At 37.6% G+C, this 19,234-nt stretch overlaps 1 protein-coding gene across 4 annotated transcripts in view; it reads left to right on the forward strand.

The window, feature by feature from the left end:
* The window catches only part of TNFRSF13B (TNF receptor superfamily member 13B), a 63,808-nt gene that overhangs the window by 17,834 nt on the left and 26,740 nt on the right, over positions 1–19,234 (forward strand). For all 4 annotated transcript variants that reach the window (XM_039847609.1, XM_039847608.1, XM_039847610.1 and 1 more), the window contains 2 exons: positions 7,127–7,264; positions 9,899–10,135. In XM_039847609.1, coding sequence (XP_039703543.1) covers positions 7,127–7,264; positions 9,899–10,135 — 375 coding nt within the window. The remainder of the gene's footprint in view (positions 1–7,126; positions 7,265–9,898; positions 10,136–19,234) is intronic.

Genomic DNA, 19,234 nt, shown 5'->3' on the forward strand with positions numbered 1-19,234 from the left:
TGGGTTTTTCACATATGGCTTTTACCACATTGAGGAAGTTCTCTTCATTTCTACTTTACTGAATATTTTTATCATGAAAAGGTGGTGAATTTTGTCAAATCTTTTTCTGCATCAATTGAGATAATCATATAGTTTTTAATTCATTCTTTTAGTGTAGTGTATACACTAATTTTTGTGTTTTGAACCATCATTTCAATTCTGGGAATAAACTCCACTTGGTTATGGTATATAACCCTTTTATTACGCTGTTGGATTTAATTTGCTAATATTTTGTTGAGGATCTTTATATCTATATTCATAAGGCATATTGGTCTGTGATTTTTTCTTATGATATTTTACTAGGCTTTGGTATCAGTATAATGTTGACCTCATAGAATGAGTTAGAAAGTGTTCTCTCCTCTTCAATTTTTTGTTAATTCTTCCTTAAATGTTTGGCAGAATTCATCAGTGAAGCCATCCTGGGCTTTTCATTAGGAAGTTTCTGATGACTGATTCAATCTCCTTACTTGTTATAGCTCTAGCAGATATTCTTTTTTCATGTGTAAGTTTTTGTAGATTGTAGATTTCTAAGAATTTGTCCATTTATCTAGATTATCCATTTTTTTTGGTGTACAATTGTTCATAGTACTTATAATCTATAAAATGGTCCCACACTTTCATTTCTGATTTTAGTAATTTGAGTCTCCTCTCTTTTTCTTAGTCAATCTGGATAAAGGTTTGTCAATTTTGTTAAATTATTTAAAGAACAAACTTTTGATTTTGTTGATTTTTCTTATAGTTTTTTTATTCTGTATTTCATTTACATCTGCTCTAATATTTATTATTTCTTTCCTTATGCCAGCTTCAGGTTTAGTTTGCTCTTTCTTTTTCTAGTTCCTCATGGTGTACAAGTACTTAGGTTACAACTTGAGAATTTCTTTTTTAGTGTATGCATTTACAGCTACAAATGTCCCTCTTAGCATTAGTTTCCCTGTATCCCATAAATTTCGGTATGTTGTATTTTCATTTTAATTTATCTCAAAATATTTTCTAATTTTCTTTGTGATTTCTTCTTTGACTCATTAAATGTTTAAGAGTGTGTTGTTTAGTTTCCACATATTTATGAATTTTCCAGTTTTCCTTCTGTTACTGACTTTTCGTTCCATTCCATTTTAATCTGAAAAGATACTTTGAATGGCTTCAAACTTTTAAAACCTATTAAAACTTGTTTTGTGACCTAATATATTATCTAACCTAGAGAATGTTTTGTGTACACTTGAGAAGAATGTATATTCTGCTGTTGTTGAGTGTAGTGTTCTGTATGTGTAATTGGTTTATAATGTTGGTCAAGTTCCTTCTTTTCTTATTGACTTTTTGTCTGATTCTGCTATTTATTACTGAAAGTGGGGAATTGAAATATTCAAATATTATTTTATTTTTCCCTTCAATGTTGTCATTTTTATTTTATGTATTTTGGGGCTCTGTTGTTATGTGCATATATATTTATAATTGTTACATCTTATTATAACAAATGTTTTATCAATATATGTTGTCCTTTGTCTCTCATAACCTCTTTTGATTTAAAATATATTTTGAAGGGCAATATATAGACACTTCAGCTCTCTTTTGTTTATTATTTACATGGAATATATTTGTCCATTATTTTATTTTCAACTTCTTTGTGTCCTATTATCTAAAATAAGTCTCTTTTAGACAGCATATAGATGAGTATTGTTTTCTTTTTTAATCCAATCTGCCAATCTCTGCCTTTTAATAGGGGAGTTTAGTGCATATATAATGTGATTATTTATAAAGGATTTACTTCTGTCATTTATCTATTTGTTTTCATACATATATGTCTTATATGTATTTATGTTCCTCAATTCCCCCATTGCTACAATTTCTTTCATTTAGTTGCTTACTTGTACTGTACCATTTCAATTCCCCTTTTCTTGCCTTTTCTGTATTTTCTAAAAATTTCTTAGTGGTTACCTTTGGTATTATAATTAACGTCTTAAATTTGTGACAACTTAGTTTGAGTAATACTAAGTTTGAATGGTATAGAAACACTCTCTTCCTGTATCTCTGTTCCTTCCCATTTATATTGTTATTGTCACATCTTACCTTTTTATACATTTTATGTCCAGTAGCATAGGTTTATAATCATTGTTTTATACATTGACCCATTAATTCATAAAGGAAAAAAGAGCTGTTACAAACAACACGAAAAGTACAATAATATTGGCTTTTATATTTATCTTTGTAGTTACCTTTACTAGTGTTCTTTATTTTTTCTTATGGCTCCAAGTTATTGTCTAGTGCACTTTTATTTCAGCATTTCTTTAGCATTTCTTGTGGGGAAGGTATACTGGTAATGAACTCCCTCAGCTTTTGGTTATCTAGAATGTCTTAATTTCTCCATTTTTTGAAAACTAGTTTTTCAGGATATACAATTCTTGGTTGACAGTTTATTTTTTTCTTTTAAGACTTTAAATATATCATTCCATTGCTTCTGGGCATCCATGGTTTTTGATGAGAAAACAACTGTTTATATTATTGAGGATAACCTGTATGTGACAACTTGCTGCTTTCACATTCTATCTTTCTCTTTGAATTTTAAGTTTATTATGATATGTCTCAGTGTGGGTCTCTTTGAGTTTACCCTGCTTGAAGTTCATTGAGATACTTAAAATTGTATATTCATGACTTTCCTAAGATTTGGGAAGTTTTTAGCCTTTATTTCTTAATTTTTTTGCCCCTTTTGCTCTCTCTTCCTCTTCTGGAATTCTTATAAGCATATGATGGTATGTTTGATGGGGTTGCACAAGTCCCTCAAGTTCTGTTTGTTTTCCTCATTTTTTTTTATTTCTGCTTCTCAGGCAAAATAATTTTAATTGTCTTATCTTCATCTGCTGAAGGAAACATTGGTTACTTCCAAATTTTGGTTCCTTTTATGCAATTTCTATTTCTGTATTCACATTCTCATTTTTTTTTTTGGTACATTATTTTCTTGATTTCCTTAAGTTCTTTGCCCATGGTTTCCTTTAGCTCATTGAATATGTTTAAGACAGTGACTTAATATCTTTGACTAATATTTCTAATGTCTAGACTTCCTCAGAGATGGTTTCTGTCAAATTATTTTACCTGTAAATGTGCCATGTTTTCCAGCTTCTTTGTATATTTTGTCAGCTTTTTGGGAACTGGACATTTTTTGTATTATGTTGTAGTCACTCTGGAAATCTAGTGCTCTCACTCCTTAGGAACTGCTAAATGGTTGGAGTCCATTTGTGACTCTTCCAAACTATTTTATAAAATATGTATTCCTTTTGTGTCACCCTGAAGTTTCTGTTCCTTTATATCTGCAGTCAGCTAGTGATCTGACAAAAATTTCTTAAATATCTGGCTCCCAAAAAGTGTGTGTGTGTCGGGGGTCGGGGGGGAGAATATTGCCTCTTTAAATCCCCTGGATGCCACATCAGTCTTTGGGGGTTGAAACAATGGCTGGATCTTTGGTGATCAAAAGTGGCAATTGGCAATCGGAACCCACAATCCCAATATTTGGAGGTTGTTATTGACCATCTGGGTTGCAGCAAGTTGTACCAGGAACATGAGCAACTTGTCACACTTCTGCCTATATGGGCTGGGGACTGGGGAGTGGTAGCAATCACCATGAAATAGGCTGAAATGCACCAAAATTTACCAGCCTCTTCAACAAGCTCTCCCCTGGACAACTGCAGAGTTCAGAAATAGTTACTGAGTTGCTACCAACTCAGTACGTGAAGGGGCAGATTACTGGAGCTTTCTACCCTTTCATTTTCCCTGATATCGTTTTCCCTACATTCCAGTTTTGATTTGAGATGTCTACTGACTTTCCAATTAACAAAGCACTGTGAGTAACCTGCTTGTTATCAGGAAGGTTTTAGAATCTGCTCTTAATCTCTGGTGCTCCCAAATTTCATGATGGGTCTTGGTTTGTGCCAGACACCTGATCAGCTCTTTGAATATGGAAGCTAATGTCCTTCAAATCTGTTTTCTCAGAATTCCCATTAGTCAACCTTTGGACTTCCTAAAATTATTCCATAATTTTCATTTCCTTTCTCTCCCTATTTTCTGGAAACTTTCTTCAATTACTTCTTTGAACTCTTCTATTGATGTTTTTATTCTGAGTATTATATTTTTAATTTCTAGTAATTGTTATTTGTTTTATACATATTCTTCTTTTAAAATAGTTACCATTATTTTTTTGTGAATGTAAAAATTCTCTTACCTTTCTGAGGATATCATTTGTTGCCATTTTTGCCTTTTTAATTTTCTTTTGTTCCCTGCATTATTTTTATTAACTGCCAGCAAGTTTCTTCTGCTTTCTTTGAGTTGTTTTTCATGTAGAGGTGGTGCTTCAATATCAGGTGACCCTTGGTTGTTGGTCCACAATCCAAACTGAGGCACTAACAACTTATTGAAAGTTCTGGGTAAATAGATAGGGTTGTTAATGTAGAAGATTTGCTCTCTGGTGGTCAGGTAGCGACTTGGTCATTTTCTTGAGAAAATCTCCCAGTCATTGCCTCCAGGTCTTTTCCTTGTGTCAGTTTTCCCATAGCAGAATCTGCTAATTTCCTGCCAGTTGCAGGATAGGAAAGGAGACATTTTTAAAATCCTGGCCACAGCATTCTTTAGGTAGTGGTTGGAGGAAGAGTGAACCTTATTGCTATCCTCAGCCGTGTCTGAGGAGACCCCTAATCTTCTGCCTGGGTGGGCAAGGGACCATCATCTGCTAGGGAATGAGAATATAGCTGGAGTTAAGCCCCCTTATATAAATACCCAACCATTTCTTTTTTCGTTGCTTTGTCCTCACACCCTCCACTGTCAGAGATACGTGGTGCCTCCAGCTTCCTGGGGTTTTGCGGTTCAAATCAGCTTCCTTCCCCCTATGGGCATCAAAGTAGAAAGATCTTAAACTGAAGTCCATCTGCCTTCTGTCTCCAAAATGTGGCTGACATCTGTTCTCGGTTGTAGTAACTTCTTTCATTCTCTTATCTTTAGGGACAAATATTTTTTCCTGTCTTCTTAGTAAGGTTTCAAGAAGGAAGGAAGATAAACCCATGTGTTTACACTGCCATGATAAACAGGGAGCCACTGGTCTTTTCTCAGCTTAATTTCATTAAAGAATAAATGAATGCCTTACAACAGCAGTCCCCAACATTTTTGGCACCAGTGACCAGTGCTCCTATGAGAATCTAGTGCCTAATGATCTGAAGCAGAGCTGAGGCAGTGATGCTAGCACTGGGAAGCAGCTGCAAATACCAATGAAGCTTTGCTTGTTTGCCTGCCACTCAACTTTTGCTGTGCGGTCTGGTTCCTAACAGGCCACAGACCGGTACTGGTCCACAGGCTGGGGGTTGGAGATCCTTGCCTTACAGAATGTTTAAAGAGAGAAATGGTTGGGGAAGCAAATGTCATGAAATCAGATGGAAAATTATGGAAAAGGTGATGCATTCATACAATGGAAAACTCACCAATATAGAACCGTTGACAGACTCTCAACAGGGAAGAATCTCATGGAGCCAGGGAAACCAGACACAAAATTTCAAGAATGGGCAATATTAACAACCTCTGGTGATAAAGTTCAAAATAGAAGTTACCTCTGGGAGTGGGTATTGCATGGGAGAGGGCCCAAGGGAGTCTTCAGGGTATGAGAAATGTTCCATACCTTGATGTGGGTGGTAGTAACACAGAGTACAGTAGTCCCTTTTTATATGCAATTTCACTTTCTCAAGTTTCAACCACCCCCCCATCAACCATGATCTGAAAATATTAAATAGAAAATTCCAGATGTAAACAATACATAAGTTTTAAATTGTGCACTGTTCTGAGTAGCATGATGAAATCTCACGCCATTCCTTTCCATCCTACTGGGACGTGATTCATCCCTTTGTCCATCGACTCCACATTGTATAACCCCCCTGCCCACTTGTCTCTTAGTAGCCATCTCAGTTATCAGAGCAACCGTTTCAGTGTCTCCGTGCTTATATTCAGGCAAGCCTTATTTTACTTAATAATGGCTGCAAAGCATAAGGTTGATGCTGGTGATTTGTATATGCCAAAGAGAAGCTGTAAAGTGCATGCTTTAAGTGAAAAGGTGAGTAAAGTACAATAAGATATTTTGAGACGGGTGCGGGGGGAGGGTGTATTATTGTAATTGTTCTATTTATTATTAGTTATTGTTGTTAATCTCTTACTGTACCTAATTTGTAAATTAAACTTTATCATAGGTATGCATGGATAGGTATCTACAGGGTTCAGTACTCTTTGCAGTTTCAGGCATCCCTTGGAATGTGTCCCCCGCAGATAAAGGGAGACCTCTATATAAATATGGAAAAATTCATCAAGCTGTACACTTAATTTCTCCGTACATTACACATGATATTGTTTGTATCTCATACATCAGTAAAAAACGAAAAAATGGAAGGAAATTACCATTTATTGAGTGCTTGCTATATGCTAGGCACTAACTAGGTCTGCTTTTTTTTTTATTCACTCATCTAAAGAACACCTACTGTGTCCTAGGCACTATCTAGGTTCTCAGGACCCAGCAACAAACAAAAAAATTAGACAGAGCCCTTGCCTTCATGATGTTCACAGTTAATAGAAAAGATAATATTAAATAACCACAATCATAAAGGTAAAGTGACAACTAAAGGGCATATCGGGGTACAGAAGAAAAAGTCTTTTTGTCTTGGTGGAGAGAGTCAGAAAGATTTCTCTGAGGAAAGGTAGCGGAAACAGAGATCTAAAGGAGGAGGAGGAAACAACCAAACCAAAGAGGGCTAAAGACATTTTATGTAAAGGGAATAGCATGTGCAAAGATCCTGTAGTACGTTTAAAAAGGCAGAGAACAGCGCCAAGCAGGGCACAGCCAATGCAAAGGAGGAGGCCTCAGATAGACATTTTCACAGATGAGGAAACTAGGTTCATGGAGGTGAAGTGGCTGCCCCAGGTCACTCAGTGACTACAGTTGTGGTTGGAAGTCAGTGTTGTTTTGTTCCCCCTCTGCACACTGAGATAAGGAGTGGGAATGTGAACAGGAGAGGCCACCTGGGTTTCAACCTCTAGTGGGATGCCAGTTTCTCTCATGTTCCCTGCCTCTCAGCTCCACAGGACCTGCACACGGGGGTGACCATGGAGACATGTTCCGAAGAGCAATATTGGGATCCCGTGCTGAACATCTGCCTCCCCTGCAAATCTATCTGCAGCCATCAGATTCCACGTACCTGTGTAGCCTTCTGCAGTGAGTTCTGGGGCCTGAGCCCAGGGGTAGCTGAATCACCCACTCCTTTCCTCCCAGAGGTCCCTCTGGCCCCATTGCATTTTGTTGCCTGAGGAGGAAGTGGTGGAAAGAGATGTACGATGTGACACACCCCTTTACCCCTTGATCTTTCTGCTCTGGCCATATAGGCCTCCTTGTACTTTCTTGAACATGTTGTGTTCTTTCTTGCCTCAGGGCCTTTGCATATGTTGTACTCTCTGCATGGAAAGCACTTTCTCATTCTTTTTCCCTTGGCTCCCTCCTACCCAATCTTAAGGCCTCAGTCCAAATGTCTGAGGTCTTCTCTGATTGCCCAATAGAAATTAGACCTTCTTTTGTCCTCTGTTCTTACTTTCTTTTGAAACTTTTTATCATATAAATGATCAAACATAAAGAAAATAGCATAAACCCTTGTCTACCCACCATTGGTTTTAAAATTCTTGGCTTTTTATTCCAAACCAATTTTTTGCTTGTGTGCTTTAAAGCAAATCCAAGCACTCATATTATTTTACCTGTAAATACTAGATTATGAATCCCTAACACATAAGGGCCTTTAAAATATAACCTCAATATTTTATCACCCCCATCAATAATCTCTTAACATTGTCTGTACTCAGGCCATATCCAATTTTCTCTGATTATCTTGAAAAATACATTTTGCTTGCTGTTCTTTTTCATAACTTGTCTTGTCACTAATGAAACTATCATAATTTGTATTATGTTCTTTCATGTGTATTCATTTCATGTCTGTTTCAATCACCTGACTGAGTTCCTTTCCTTACTTGAGCTTAGCCCTGTGCCTGACACATAGTAAGTGCTTTATAAATACTGATTGAGTGTTGCTAGAGAAGCTGAGCGACTTGCCCAAGATCACACAGAATAATAGTGGAAAACTTAGGAAGAACTCTCTGACTCCAAAACCATGATTCTGAACCACTATTAATTAATGAAGTAGAACATTCATTGTGTCATTCTGTAACTATTCATGGAACTCTCTAGCTCCTTGAAAACAGGAATCTCATATGACCTTTAAGGGGGTTAACTAATGGGAGAAATGACAAAATTTCAAAGTATAAAGGTAAAGTACCATAAAACGCCACAGTTGGGAGAGATCACCTCGAGCTGATGGGTTGAGGAACAGGGAAGTGTTCTTGGAGGAAGTGCCCCCCGAGATGGATGATTAAGTTTGTAGATGTGGCAGTCAGATGAGGGAGAAGGGCATTCCCGGAAGAGGGACCAGTGTGGTCAAAGGCATGAACTTGGGAAAAACAATAGGAAAGATCAAGGCCAGAGGAAAGGTTTGTGAGGTCAAGCAGTGATGGTTTGTGGTCTGGGGTGCTCAGGAATCAGCTGCAACAGCCACACTGTGATTCCTTAAGAGGAGAGGAGCTCACAGAAAATCCCAGGAACACCACTGCCATCAGGTTAACTCTGCTTCATGAGTGACGGTTCAGTGGTCCCGTGCTCCTGGGGCTCAGCAGAACTCCAGAGCTGGGGCAGGGCCAGGGCAGGGGGAGGTCACTGGTCCCATAAGGGCTATCTGAGTCTTAACTGAGGTCCTCATTCCACCATCTTTCTGGTCTCTTACCTTACTCTGTCAAGGACATAATAGTTGGTGTGCTTGTGCCGCAAAGAGGCACAAATGAATATCCTACTTAAACCTTCCATTAACTGAGCATTTATTTATTATGTGTCAGGCACTGTGCTGGGAACTTCAAATCCTCATAGCAACCCTAAAAAATAAATATTATCCCTGTCTTGGAAATGAAGAAACTGAGGTACAGAAAAGTTAAGACTCCATAACCTAAAAGTTGTAGAGCTAGGGATGCTTCAACCCATTTGGCTTTAAAGCCTGTGTTAACCTCCGTCTTACACTGCCTCTGCAATGTGCTCTTAGAATCCCATGTGTGAGTCACATTTTCATATACATAGAATCTTATTTTAAAGACAAAGGAAAGTTGCCCTGTGAAAATGTAGATTTTTGTTATGCACTCAAATTTGCTATCTTAAGGCAAGTGTGATTAGGCTTTATTTTGCTTGACTTCTACTTCTTGGCTATTATACCTGTTTAAACTCTTATAAATCTTATTTATTATTAAGACAGAAGAAACACTAATATTTTGAGCTTTCTCACCTTCATTATAGCTTCCTCCCTCAACTTGCCAAGGTGGATTCTGGCTTCCCCCTCTAATCCTTATGTTGACATAAAATATCTTTCTTCTTTATGAGCCTTGAAAATGCAAATAAAGAACTTTAGTAACAATATAATCACCTAGATATCAACTTTAAAAGATAACTAGAAAATCCTTACAAGTGTAAGAAAACGAAGAATGCACTTTTAAATAATCTATAAGTCAAAGAAGAAATAATGATAAAAAGTAAAACATTTTAGATTAGATATAGGAAAAAAGTACTACATGTCAAAATGTATGTGATGCAGCTAAAACAGTACTTGGAGGACAATGTATAACCTTACATTTACATATTGGATTATCTCAGAATTGTTTTTGGGGAATTAGATTGTAATTTTTTAAAAACTTTGATACCTTTTGAGGCCAAACCCACAGCTCCTATAGGTCTCTATCACCTAGTAGCATCACTCATTTTTGTCTTCAGAGTCACTCAATTACTGCAAGGAACAAGGCAGGTACTATGACCAGCTCCTGAGGGACTGCATCAGCTGCGCCTCCATCTGTGGACATCACCCCAAGCAATGCACATACTTCTGTGAGAACAAGTTCAGGAGCCAAGTGAACTTCCAACCAGAGCTCAAGAGACAGCAAACAGAAACCAGGTCAGACAACTTGGGACGGTACCGGGGATCAGAGCACAGAGGCTTGGAGGCAGGTTCAGGTAAGCCACCTGCATGGTTTCTGACTGGGTGGAAGGTCAGACACCAGAACTAAATAAGAAGGATCTGCAAAGAGGAAAGTCCAGTGTCCAAGTAAATAGCCAGATATCAGGGGGTTCATCATAGTATAAAAAAAGATTTAGGCAAAATATCTAGAAGTCTGTGGGCAAGAAGAAAGCAGGCAAAGAAAAGATGTGATCATTGAGAGCCTTTTTCTAAATTAAAAAAAATTTTCAATTACAGTTGACATACGTATTCAGTTAGTTTCAGGTGTACAACGTAGCAGTTAGACATTCATGTAGCTTATGAAATGATCATTCCAATAAGTCAAATATCCATCTGACAACATACATATTACAATATTATCGACAATATTCCCCATGTTGTGCTTTACATCCTTGTGACAGTTTTTATACTTGGCAATTTGTACTTTTTAATCTTTTCACCTTTTTCACCTCCAACCCCTCTCCCATCTGGCAATTATCAATATGTTCTCTGTATCTAGAAGTTTGTTTCTGTTTTGTTTGTTCATTTAATTTTGATTTTTAGATTCCACATGTTGGTGAAACCATGCAGCATTTGTCTTTTTCTGTCTGACTTATTTCACTTAGCATAATATCTTCTAGGTCCATTCATGTTGTTGCAAATGGCAAGATTTCATTCATTTTTATGGCGAAGTAATATTCCATTGTATATATGTACCACATTTTCTTTATCCATTCGTCTATCGATGAACACCTAGGAAGCCTCCATATCTTGGCTATTGTAAACAATGCTGCAACGAACACAGTATGTATATCTTTCTGAAATAATATTTTGGATGTCTTTGGATAAATACCCAGAAATAGAATTGCTGGGTTGTATGAAGTTCTATTTTTTAATTTTCTGAGGAAACTCCATGCTGTTTTTCATAGGGACTACACCAATTTACAATTCCAACAGTGCACAAGATTCCCTTTTCTCCACATCATCACCAACACTTGTTTGTTGATTTATTGATGATACTCATTCTGACAGGTGTGAGGTGATATTTCATTGTGGTTTCAATCTGTAGTCCCTGATGATTAGTGTTGTAGTCCCTGATGATTAACAATGTTGATTTGTAGTCCCTGATGATTAGTGATGTCTATTAGCCATATGTATGTCCTCTTTGGAGAAATATCTATTCAGGTCCTCTGGCCATTTTTAAATTATATTATTATTATTATTTTTGGTGTTAAACTGTATATTTCATATATATTTTAGATATTAACCCTTGACAGATGTATCATTGGCTAATATCTTCTCCCATTCAGTAGGTTGCCTTTTCATTTTGTTGATGCTTTCCTTTGTTTTGCAAAAATTTTTTAGTTTTATGTAGTCCCACTTGTTTAGTATTGCTTTTGTTTCCCTTGCTTGAAGAGTCAAATCAAAAAAAGTATATTACTAAAGGTAATATCAAAGAGTATATTGCATATGGTTTCATCTAGGAGTTTTATGATTTTGGGTCTTACATTTAAGTCTAAATCAGTTTGAGTTTATTCATGTATGTGGTATAAGAAGGTGGTCCAGTTTCATTTTTTTGCATGTATCTGTCCAGTTTCTCCAACACTACTTATCGAAGAGACTGTCTTAACCACATTGTATATTTTTGTCTCCTTTGTCATAGATTAATTGACCATATAGGTATGGGTTTATTTCTGGGCTCTCTATTCTGTTCCATTGATCTATGTCCGTTTTTACATGTCAGTGCTATGTTGTTTTGATTACTGTAGGCTTGTAGTATAGTTTGCTATCAGGTAGTGTGATATCTCCAACTTTGTTCTTCTTTCTCAAGATTGCTTTGGCTACTTAGGGTCTTTTGTGGTTCCGTATAAATTTTAGGATTATTTGTTCTACTTCTGCGAAAAATGCCATTGATCTTTTGATAGAGATTGTGTTGAATCTGTAGTTTGCTTTAAGTAGTATGGAAATTTTGATTATATTAATTTTTTCTCTCCATTAGCATGAAATATCTTTCCATTTATTTGTACTTCTTCAAATTCTTTCTTCTGTCTTATAGTTTTCCAAATACAGGTGTTTTACCAACTTGGTTAAATTTATTCCTAGGTATTTTATTCGTTTTGATGCAGTTGTAAATGGGATTGTTTCTTAAAAATTTCTTTCCAATAGTTTGTTATTAGTGTATAAAAATGCAATCAATTTCTGAATATTACTTTTGTATCCTGCTACTTTAATGAATTCATTTATTAGTTCTAACAGTTTTCTGATGAAGTAATTACAGTTCTCTCTATATAGTATCATGGGATCTGCAAATAATGACAGTTTTACTTCTTCCTTTCCAATTTGGGTACCTTTTGCTTATTTTTCTTGTCTGATTGCTGTGGCTAGGACTTCCAATACTATGTTGAATAGAGTTGTGAAAGTAGACATTCTTGTCTTCTTCCTGATCTTAAAGAAAACGTTTTCAGCTTTTCACCTTTGAGCATGATGTTGGCTGTGGTTTTGTCATTTATGGTTTTTATTATGTTGAGGTATATCCCTCTTTCCCCACTTTACTGACAGTGTTTATCATAAATAGATGTTGAATTTTGTCAAATGCTTTTTCTGCATCTATTGAGATGATCATATAGTTTTTTCCCTTCATTTTGTTTTATGTATCATGTTAATTGACTTATGGCTATTGAACTAAACTTGCATTCCAGGAATAAATCCAACTTGATCATGGCATATGACTTTTTAAATGTATTACCAAATTTGGTTTGTTAATATTTTGTTGAGGATTTTTGCATCTATGTTCATCAGGAATATTGGCCTATAATTTTTTTATAGTAGCTCTGTATGGTTTTTGGTATCAGGGTAATGCTGGCCTCATAAAATAAGCTTGGGAGCCTTCCCTCCACTTCAATTTCTTTGGAATAGTTTGAGAGGGATAGGTATTAATTCTTCTTTGAATATTTCATAAAATTCACCTGTGAAGCCATCTGGGCCAGGGCTTCTGTCTGTTGGGAGTTTTTTGATTACCAATTCTATTTCATTAGTGGTTATTGGTCTGTTCAGATGTTCTGTTTCTTCCTGATTCAGCCTTGGAAGATTGTATGTTTCTAGGAAATTATTTATTTCTTCCAGGTTGTCTAATTTATTGGCATATAATTGTTCATAGTGTTTTCTTATAATCCTTTGTATTTCTTTGGTGCCAGTTTTCACTTCTCTCTCTTTTTTTTAATTTTATTTATTTGAACCCTCTTTTTTTTTTCTTGAGGAGTCTGGCTAATGGTTTATCAATTTTGTTTATTTTTTCAAAGAACCAGTATTTGGTTAAATTGATCTTTTCTAATTTTTTTTTTAGTCTCTATTTCATTTATTTCCTCTCTTATCTTTATTAGTCCTTCCTTTTTGGGCTCTGTTTCTTCTTCTTTTTCTAGTTCCCTTAGGTGTAAGGTTATATTGTTTATTTGAAGATTTTCTTGTTTCTTTAGGTAGGCCTGTATTGTTATGACTTCCTCTCTTAGAACTTCTTTGTCTATGTCCCATAAATTTTGAGACATCGTGTTTTTACTTTCCTTTGTATCAAGGTATCTTCTGGTTTCTTCTTTGATCTTGTTAACTTATTCATTGTGTAGTAGCATATTATTTAGCTTCCATATGTTTGCACGTTTTTCAGTTTTCTTCTTATAATTGATTTCTTGTTTCATACCATTGTGATTAGAGAAGATGCTTGAAATGATTTCAGTTTTCTTAAATTTATTAAGACTTGTTTTGTGGACTAATATGTAGTCTTTCCTGGAAAATATTCCACGTGCACTTGAAAAAAATACATATTCTGCTGTTTTGGGGTAAAATGTTCTAAAAATATCAATTAAATCCATCTGATCTACTGTGTCATTTAGGCCACTGTTTCCTTGTTGATTTTCTATCTGTCTGATCTATTCATTGATGTCGATGGGATGTTAAAGTTTCTACCATTACTGTATTACTGTCAATCTCTCCATTTATGTCTGTCACTATTTGCATTGTATATTTAGGTGCTTTTACACTGGGTGTATATATGTTTACAAGAGTTATGTCTTTTTTTTTAATTGATACCTTTATCATTATGAAATGCCCTTCTTTGTTTTTTTGTTTTAAAGCCTATTTTGTCTGATATAAATATTGCTACCTAGTTATCTTTTCATTTTTATTTGCATGAAATATCTTTTTCTATATTTTTACTTTCCACCTGTGTGTATCTTTCGATCTGAGCTTGGTATCCTGTAAGCAACATATGTATGGGCTTTGTCTTTTTTTTAATCTATTGAGCCACCCTGTATCTTTTGTTTGGAGCATTTAGTCCATTTGCATTTCAAGTAATTATTGATAAGTATGTAGTTTTGCCATTTTATTCATTATTTTCCAAATGTTTTTATAGTTCTTCTCTACTCCTTCTTATTCTCTTGTACTTTCTCTCTCTTGTATGTTGATGACTTTCGATAGTGTTGTGTTTGGATTCCTTTCTCTTTATTTCTTTTATGTGCTTTAGATTTTTGGTTTGTTGTTACCATGTGCTTCATATATATCGAGTTATATTTTTACTAGTCTATTTTAAGTTGATGGTCAGTAAGTTCGAACACATTCTAAAATCACTAGATATTTACTCACCACTTCCATGTTTATATTTTGGTCATCATTTTTAAATCATTTTTCGTGTGTGTTTGTGTATAATCTCTAATTTATTGTTGTAATTACACGCGATCTGCCTACTTTTGCCTTCTAACATTTGTATTATCTTTATAGTTGGTTGATCCACTGCTTTTACTGTTTGTCTTTGTCAGGGAGAATTTTTTTCTTTCCAATGTTTTATTTTTGATCTTTTGTTTTCTTCCTAAAGAAGTTCTTTTAACATTTCTTATAATACTGGTTTAATGGTGATAAACGCCTCTAGCTTTTTTTTTTTCCCCTGGGAAACACTTTGTCTTTCCTTTGATTCTAAATGATAACCTTATTGGGCAGAATAATCTCGGTTGTATGTCTTTGCATTTTACTGCTTTGAATATTTCATGTCAATTTCTTCAGACCTGCAAAGTTTCTGTTGAAAACTTATATAGCTTTATAAAACTTATCAGCTTATATAGTCTTATGGGAGCTCCCTTGTATATTACTAACTCTTTTTCTCTTGCTGCTTTTAAGATTCTCTCTTTGTTTTTAACCTTCGGCATTTTAATTATGATGTGTCTTAGTGTGGGCCTCTTTTGATTCATTTTGTCTGGAACTCCCTGCACTTTATTGGCTTGTATATGTCTGTTTCTTTTGTCACATTAAGAAAGTATTCAGTCATTATTTCTTCAAATAGTGTTTCAATCCTTTTATCTTTATCTCTCTCTCTTCTCCTTCTGGTAACTCTATGATACAAATGTTGGTATGCTTGATGTTTCCCAGAGGTCCTATACTCTATTCTCATTTTTCTCCCCTTCTTTAATTCCACCCCCACACACTTCCACCCTGACCTATGGATATTGCTGTCTCCCCTTAAGAACTGGATCTCTGAAGGTGGGGGGTCTCCTCCCATGCGCTCATGGCACACACCCAGGGCCTGGTGCAACCGGGACCTGGCACCCCAGGCACATTCAGGGGGCCCAGTGCACCCGGGACCTGGGGCACCCAGGGGGCCTGGCACCCCTGGGGTATGGTCCGTGGCTCCACCTGGGGCATGAACCCAGGACCTTCTGCATGTAAAGCAGATGTGCTAACCACTACACTATAGAGCCACCCTCTCTATCCTCATTTTTTAAATTCATTTTTCTTTTTGCTGTTCCAATTAGGTGTTTTCTGTTACCTTTTTCAGATTGTTGCTTTGTTCTTTTGCTTTATCTGATCTGTTGTTTATTCCTTCTAGTATCTTCTTCATTTTGTTACTGTATTTTTCAGTTCCGATCAGTTTTTTTTTTTTATGTTTTCTCTGGTGATATTCTCACTGAGTTCATCTATTCTTCCACTAAGTTTATTGAGAATCCTTATAAGCAGTGTTTTGAACTCCGAATCTGGTAGATTGCTTGCCTTCATTTCATTTAGTTCTTTTTCTGGAGTTTTCCCCTGGGGGCATGTTTCTTTGTCTCTTCATTTTGGCTACCTCCTTGTGTTTGTTTCTATGTATTTGGTAAATCTGCTATATCTCCTGGTCTTGACAGAGTGGCCTTATGTAGTAGATGTCCTATAAGGATCAGCATCACAGTCTCCCTTGTCACCTGAACCGGGTGCTTCAAGGGTGCCCCCGTATGGATTGTGTGTGCCCTCCTGTTGTAGTCGGGCCTCAATTTCTATTGGCACATCAATGGGTTGGATTGAGCTTGAGGCTGACTGGCTGTGAGGGCTGACTGTGGTTATAGCAGACAAGCTGTTGTACAAGGGTGATCCCATAGAACAGGAGTTGATTAGCAGGGCTCTGGTGTCAGCTCAGCCCACCCTTCAGGTGTGTCATTTGTGGAGCTCGTTAGGTGGGGCTCTGATGTGATCTGAAGCCTGCCACTGGGTGTGTTGGTTCTGGGGCCTCTTGGATGGGGCTCTGGAGCAGGCCAAGTTCAGCTGCTTTTTTATGCCCGGTTTGGGGCTGCCTGGTGGAGGCTAAATTGTAATATTCAGTTGGTTGCTGCTTGTGCTAGGTTGGAAGCACTTGGGAGAGGCTACACTGCAAACCGAGGCTGGTTGCCACTAGTCCTTGGCTTGAGACCCTTTGGTGGGCACTACAATGTGAGCTGAGGTCAGCTTCCACTTGTACTGGGCTTGTGGTCGCTTAGTTGAAGCTACGTCCCAGGCCAAGACTGGCTGCAGCTTATGCCAGGCTTGGGGCCACCTGATGGGAGTTACTTTGTAAGTTGAGACTGGACGCTGCTTGTGCCGGGCTTGGAACTGCTTAGCAAGTGGTACAGAGCATTCTAAGGCTAGCTGCTGCTTGTTTGGGGTTTGTGGGGGGCCTTTGAAAGGTTTTAGGAAAGTTTGCAACATGAGCTGAGGCAAGCCGTTTTATGGAAAAGCTTCTGGAAGAGGCTTAGGTTGGGCGCACAAGTTGGGTGGGGCAGGTTCTCAAGGAATCACCAGGTGGTATGAAAGGTGTTAGCCAGGTTAGTGGAGAGCACAGATTCGGTGCCTGCCTGAGCCTGCTGACTGGTTGGGGAAAGCACTTCCATCCCCACAGATAGTTGTCCTGACTCCTGCCCCACCAGCCCTCACCCGGAAGGCAGTCAATTCAGTTCCTCCCTGTATGTCTCTGGTGCTTTTTGAGCTGCTGCTCATGTGCTGGAGCCCAGAGCAAGTTTGTGAGCAAGAAATTCTGTATGAGGACCCCTCAAGAGGAATAGCTGGGACTTCGTCAACCCTCTGTCTCACTCATATGAAATTCTCTCGGTTTTCACAGCCAGATGTTATAGGAACTCCTATTCCCAGCCCTGGTGCCCCAGACTAAGGAGCCTGATCTGGGCTGTGACTCCTCACTTCTTTGGGGGGGACCTCTGCAGCTAAGATATCTCTCCTAATTCTAAATTGCCATGCCATGGGTGTAAGACCTGCATGTTCCATGTGTCTTTCTCCTACCAGTCTTGTTGTGGCTTCTTCTTTATAGCCTTAGTTATAGGACTTCTGTTCAGCTAGTTCTTAGGTGGTTTTCAATGATAATTGTTCTATAATTTAGTTGTAATTTTGATGTGATCATGGGGGAGGGGGTAAGGACAACATTTAAGTGCTCCTCCATCTTAACTGGAAGTCATTGAAAGCCTTATAATGAGACTGACTGAGTTCTTAAAACACAAGGCAGCAAGTAACCAGCAGAGCTAACCTTGTGAGCAATATCTCTAATTCCATTCAGAGGCAATGGAGAATTCCTAAGAATGAGATGGAAAAAGTATTATAAAAAGCTTATGGTAGAGTTTGGCTACTTTGGACGTGGTGGGAAGTGTCTTTTGCAAAGGGCATCTACTAAATGCCAAGCTTTAAAGGTTCTAGTTATCCCCCTAGAAAACACCTCTTGGCTCATCAACCCTACTCTGTGGTGTCAGAAAGGATGAGAGGAGGATACTATATGGATCTATAAACATTTGGTTTTTACAGTGCTCTTAGTTGGTCAGTGGAGAGCCAATAGGCCGGAAGCTCCCAGGGTGCTAATTGGTTTATTTCTTTTACTGTGACTTTTCTCATGATAACATCATTTCCATGAGTCCAGATCCTAATGCCAAGATTCCAAAGGGCAGGCCTTGTATGCTCTGATAATTGAGGTTGCCCAGCTCCAAGTTCTACTTAGACTGTTGTCTCTTACTCTTTTGCTCTCTTGTTAGTGAGCTGTTGCCATTTAACAAACAGCACCAAAACTCATTATTATTATGAGTTTATTATTCCTCATTAACAGCTTATTATTCCTCTTTAGTCTGGGATTTGGCTGGGGTCAGCTGTGTTCAACTGGCTCAGCTAAAGGTGGCTCTGTTGCATGTGTCTCTCATTTTCCTGGAACCAACAGGCTGGCAAGGCATATCCTTCTAATGATGATGGCAGAGGTTAAGTAGAAAATACAATGCCTCTTGATGCCTAGGCTGGGAACTTGTGTTACATCATTGCTTCTATATTCTATTACTCAAATTGCAAAGCCAACCAGATTCGAGGAGGGGCAAACAGATGCCACCTCTTGGTGAGAAGAGAGGCAAAGAATCTGTAGCCATGGCGAGTTTGTGGAGTTTTAATATAGCACAACCTCTCTCATGAGAGGAACGATTGCAGATTTACTTGCAGAAGGCATGGATACAGAGTGGGTGATAAACCGAACTACAAAGGTGTGAGGGGGGCACACTTGTTCCTCCAGTGTCTGGTGACCTGTACATCTGCCCTATGATCAGTGATATATTTGATTCTTCCAGCCAAACTGGAACCTTTCCCACCTCTAATGCAATAGATTCCCCTTCAGATCAATCCTACCCACTTTACAGATCGAGAAACTGAGTCTCAATATTTGGAGTGAATTGCTGAGAGTTGCACAGTGAATGCATAGCTTAGCTGGGATTCAGGCTCAGTCTATGGATTCCAGAGTTTCTCCACTCTACAAGAGCAAAAATCCCAGATCTGTATCCATGAGATTATCACTCCCGAGGATGACCTGCTGCCTGTAG

This window comes from Pteropus medius, unplaced genomic scaffold (assembly GCF_902729225.1).
Source record: "Pteropus medius unplaced genomic scaffold, Ma_sr-lr_union100, whole genome shotgun sequence".
NCBI lineage: Eukaryota > Metazoa > Chordata > Mammalia > Chiroptera > Pteropodidae > Pteropus > Pteropus medius.